The 2,308-nt window shown below is 39.9% G+C and overlaps 1 protein-coding gene across 10 annotated transcripts in view; it reads right to left on the reverse strand.

The window, feature by feature from the left end:
* Positions 1-2,308, reverse strand: part of KIF21A (kinesin family member 21A) — an 88,066-nt gene that overhangs the window by 6,198 nt on the left and 79,560 nt on the right. For all 10 annotated transcript variants that reach the window (XM_027890136.1, XM_027890141.1, XM_027890138.1 and 7 more), the window contains 2 exons: positions 1,597-1,714; positions 211-381 (listed from right to left, as the gene is read on the reverse strand). In XM_027890136.1, the coding sequence (XP_027745937.1) occupies positions 211-381; positions 1,597-1,714 (289 nt within the window). The remainder of the gene's footprint in view (positions 1-210; positions 382-1,596; positions 1,715-2,308) is intronic.

Here is a 2,308-nt window from a genome sequence, read left to right on the forward strand (position 1 = left end):
TGCTACATACACAGAAGAGAAAAGCAACTGCATTCCTAGCGTAAAGATCAAGTACATTATTGATTTCTTTCCTTGTCGGTGCTCTGTGCCTTCCCCATTAAAAACATCAGTGTCTACGTGAATAGTCACTGTATGAGCTGAACACTTACACAGCCTGCAAACAGTTCTACAGCACGACTGTCACATTAGCTGCATGATTTTTTCCATTACCTGAAGAAGGTCTTTCTGAGACAAATCCCATTTCTTAATTCCATTATCTCTGGATCCACTAAAAAGGTTGTCTCCCATAATAGCAAGTGCTTCAATGCCATCATAGTGAGGAGGTTCAAAATTGTGTGTAGGACTTACACTTCCAAGAGCCCCTTCAGTCACATCAAACATCTAAAATAAATAACATAGTATGTTATGTGAAATTTTCTGCCATCTAACGTGCGTGAAAGTCACGCAGGAAATAACTTCGGGGAAAAAACTTAGGAAGTCTTATTACAGACCACGGTATCGTGATGTATATTTCACAGAATTTATCCACCAGCACCACTCCTTTCTCCTTTTCCACCTCTTGTCTAAAGCAAAAATGCTTCACTGCCCTCAGAGAAGACTGCTCTGGGAAGAAATACTACTACTTGAATATGATATACACAGTAGCTTCATAGAAAGGGCCTCTACGTACACTGTGTGATGGACTAAAACAAAGTTCATGAGCGAGTTTGGGAAAAATGACTCATGGTGGGAGAATCTCACAGGCAGTTTCAGGAAGAAGCATTAATATATTTTTCTGGATAAGTTTTTTTGGTACAGATTACATTCCACTACATGCTGATGCTTTTCATGGACTAGATACATCCCTCTTCTTGCTTGTGCTCCAAGAATTGGGTCTTAGATTCTTTAAGTCAGGTTGTTTTAACAATTTAAGGCATAATCCATTCCATCAGGTCTTTGTCCCCAGAGCAACAATGCAAGCAATCCCTTTTGCATTGCAGGGAGCCAGAACTCACCCAGTGAGACTGAGCTAAAAAGGAACAGATGAGCCGTAACTTTTTAAACCACTACCTCTGTTTCACAAGCAAATGTCAGACTTCATCCCCTATTATTTGTTCTTTATTGGCCTTTTAGAACGAACAAGCTTGATAGTAAAAAAAGGAAAGTTGGTAGTGTAAAATAATACCTTGTGAGTTAAAGGTATTTTAAAAGTTACAGCATTTAATCAGCATGCATCATTTCAATTGTAACAAAAAAATTCAACAATAAAGCAGAAAACTCAGGCATTTAGACAGAGGTGACTAATATGACTGACTCAGAAGACAAGACAGTAGTTTCCAGTGGCAGGGGATGGCAGTATCTGTGACCAGACCTACTATTCCCAGCAGACCTACCCATGGAGAGAATCATAGAATTGTAGTATGTTAAGGGGTTGGAAGGGACCCTAAAGATCACAAAGTCCCAAGACTGAACATTATTCATGAGCCATGACTGGTGAAATTATTTCCATCCTGGCTATTACATTTCAGATATGGAGATGTAAGTCACTTTTGCTGAAGTCTCCATCCCATGCTAATGTGAAGAGTTAAAATAAATAAGCAAATACTAATGGTTTACCTTTATATAATGATCCTTCGAACCAGTGACAATAAGATCTTGTCCGTTGGAAATTCGATCGACAGTAAGGCACATAACAGGGCCCTGGTGACCAGTTAGCTTTCCTGTAGACTGAAATCTTCAAGGATAAGGGAAGAAATAAGGATTTGTTAATTTTTTATATATCCAATACAGTCTACAACACAGTTTCTGACAGATCTTTTTATTTTTCCTTACGTCTTCACTACTCATCCTACATGCTACATATACTCTACTGTTCATATCCATGGGTAAATGTTAAATCTATGTTAAATGCATCAAAAACTTCTATTTATGTAAAAATGGAAGTTAAAATTCTGAAAGTAAAGACAAATCAGTCCCCTCCTAGGTATTTTTTGTATTTTGAATGCACTCTTTAGGTGCAGGAACTGGCTGCCGCAAGAGAGGAGGCCCGAAGAGGAGATACAAGGACTGCCTGAAACAGTCCCTCAGCCTTGGCAATATTGACCACAACCATTGGTCTACCCTGGCCTCCAATCGGGAGGCCTGGAGACACACCATCTATAATGCTGCTGCTGCTTTCGAGAACACACGCAGGATCACTCTCGAGGAGAAAAGACAACGCAGAAAGAATCGCGTCTTGTCGATATCACATGGAGAGTCTTTCTGCTGTACGTTCTGCAACCGGACTTGTCTATCTCGCATTGGCCTTTTTAGCCATCAGCGTGCTTGT

The sequence above is a fragment of the Empidonax traillii genome, unplaced genomic scaffold, assembly GCF_003031625.1.
Source record: "Empidonax traillii isolate 1590-97213 ecotype Southwest subspecies unplaced genomic scaffold, ASM303162v1 scaffold277:size2070623, whole genome shotgun sequence".
Classification (NCBI taxonomy): domain Eukaryota; kingdom Metazoa; phylum Chordata; class Aves; order Passeriformes; family Tyrannidae; genus Empidonax; species Empidonax traillii.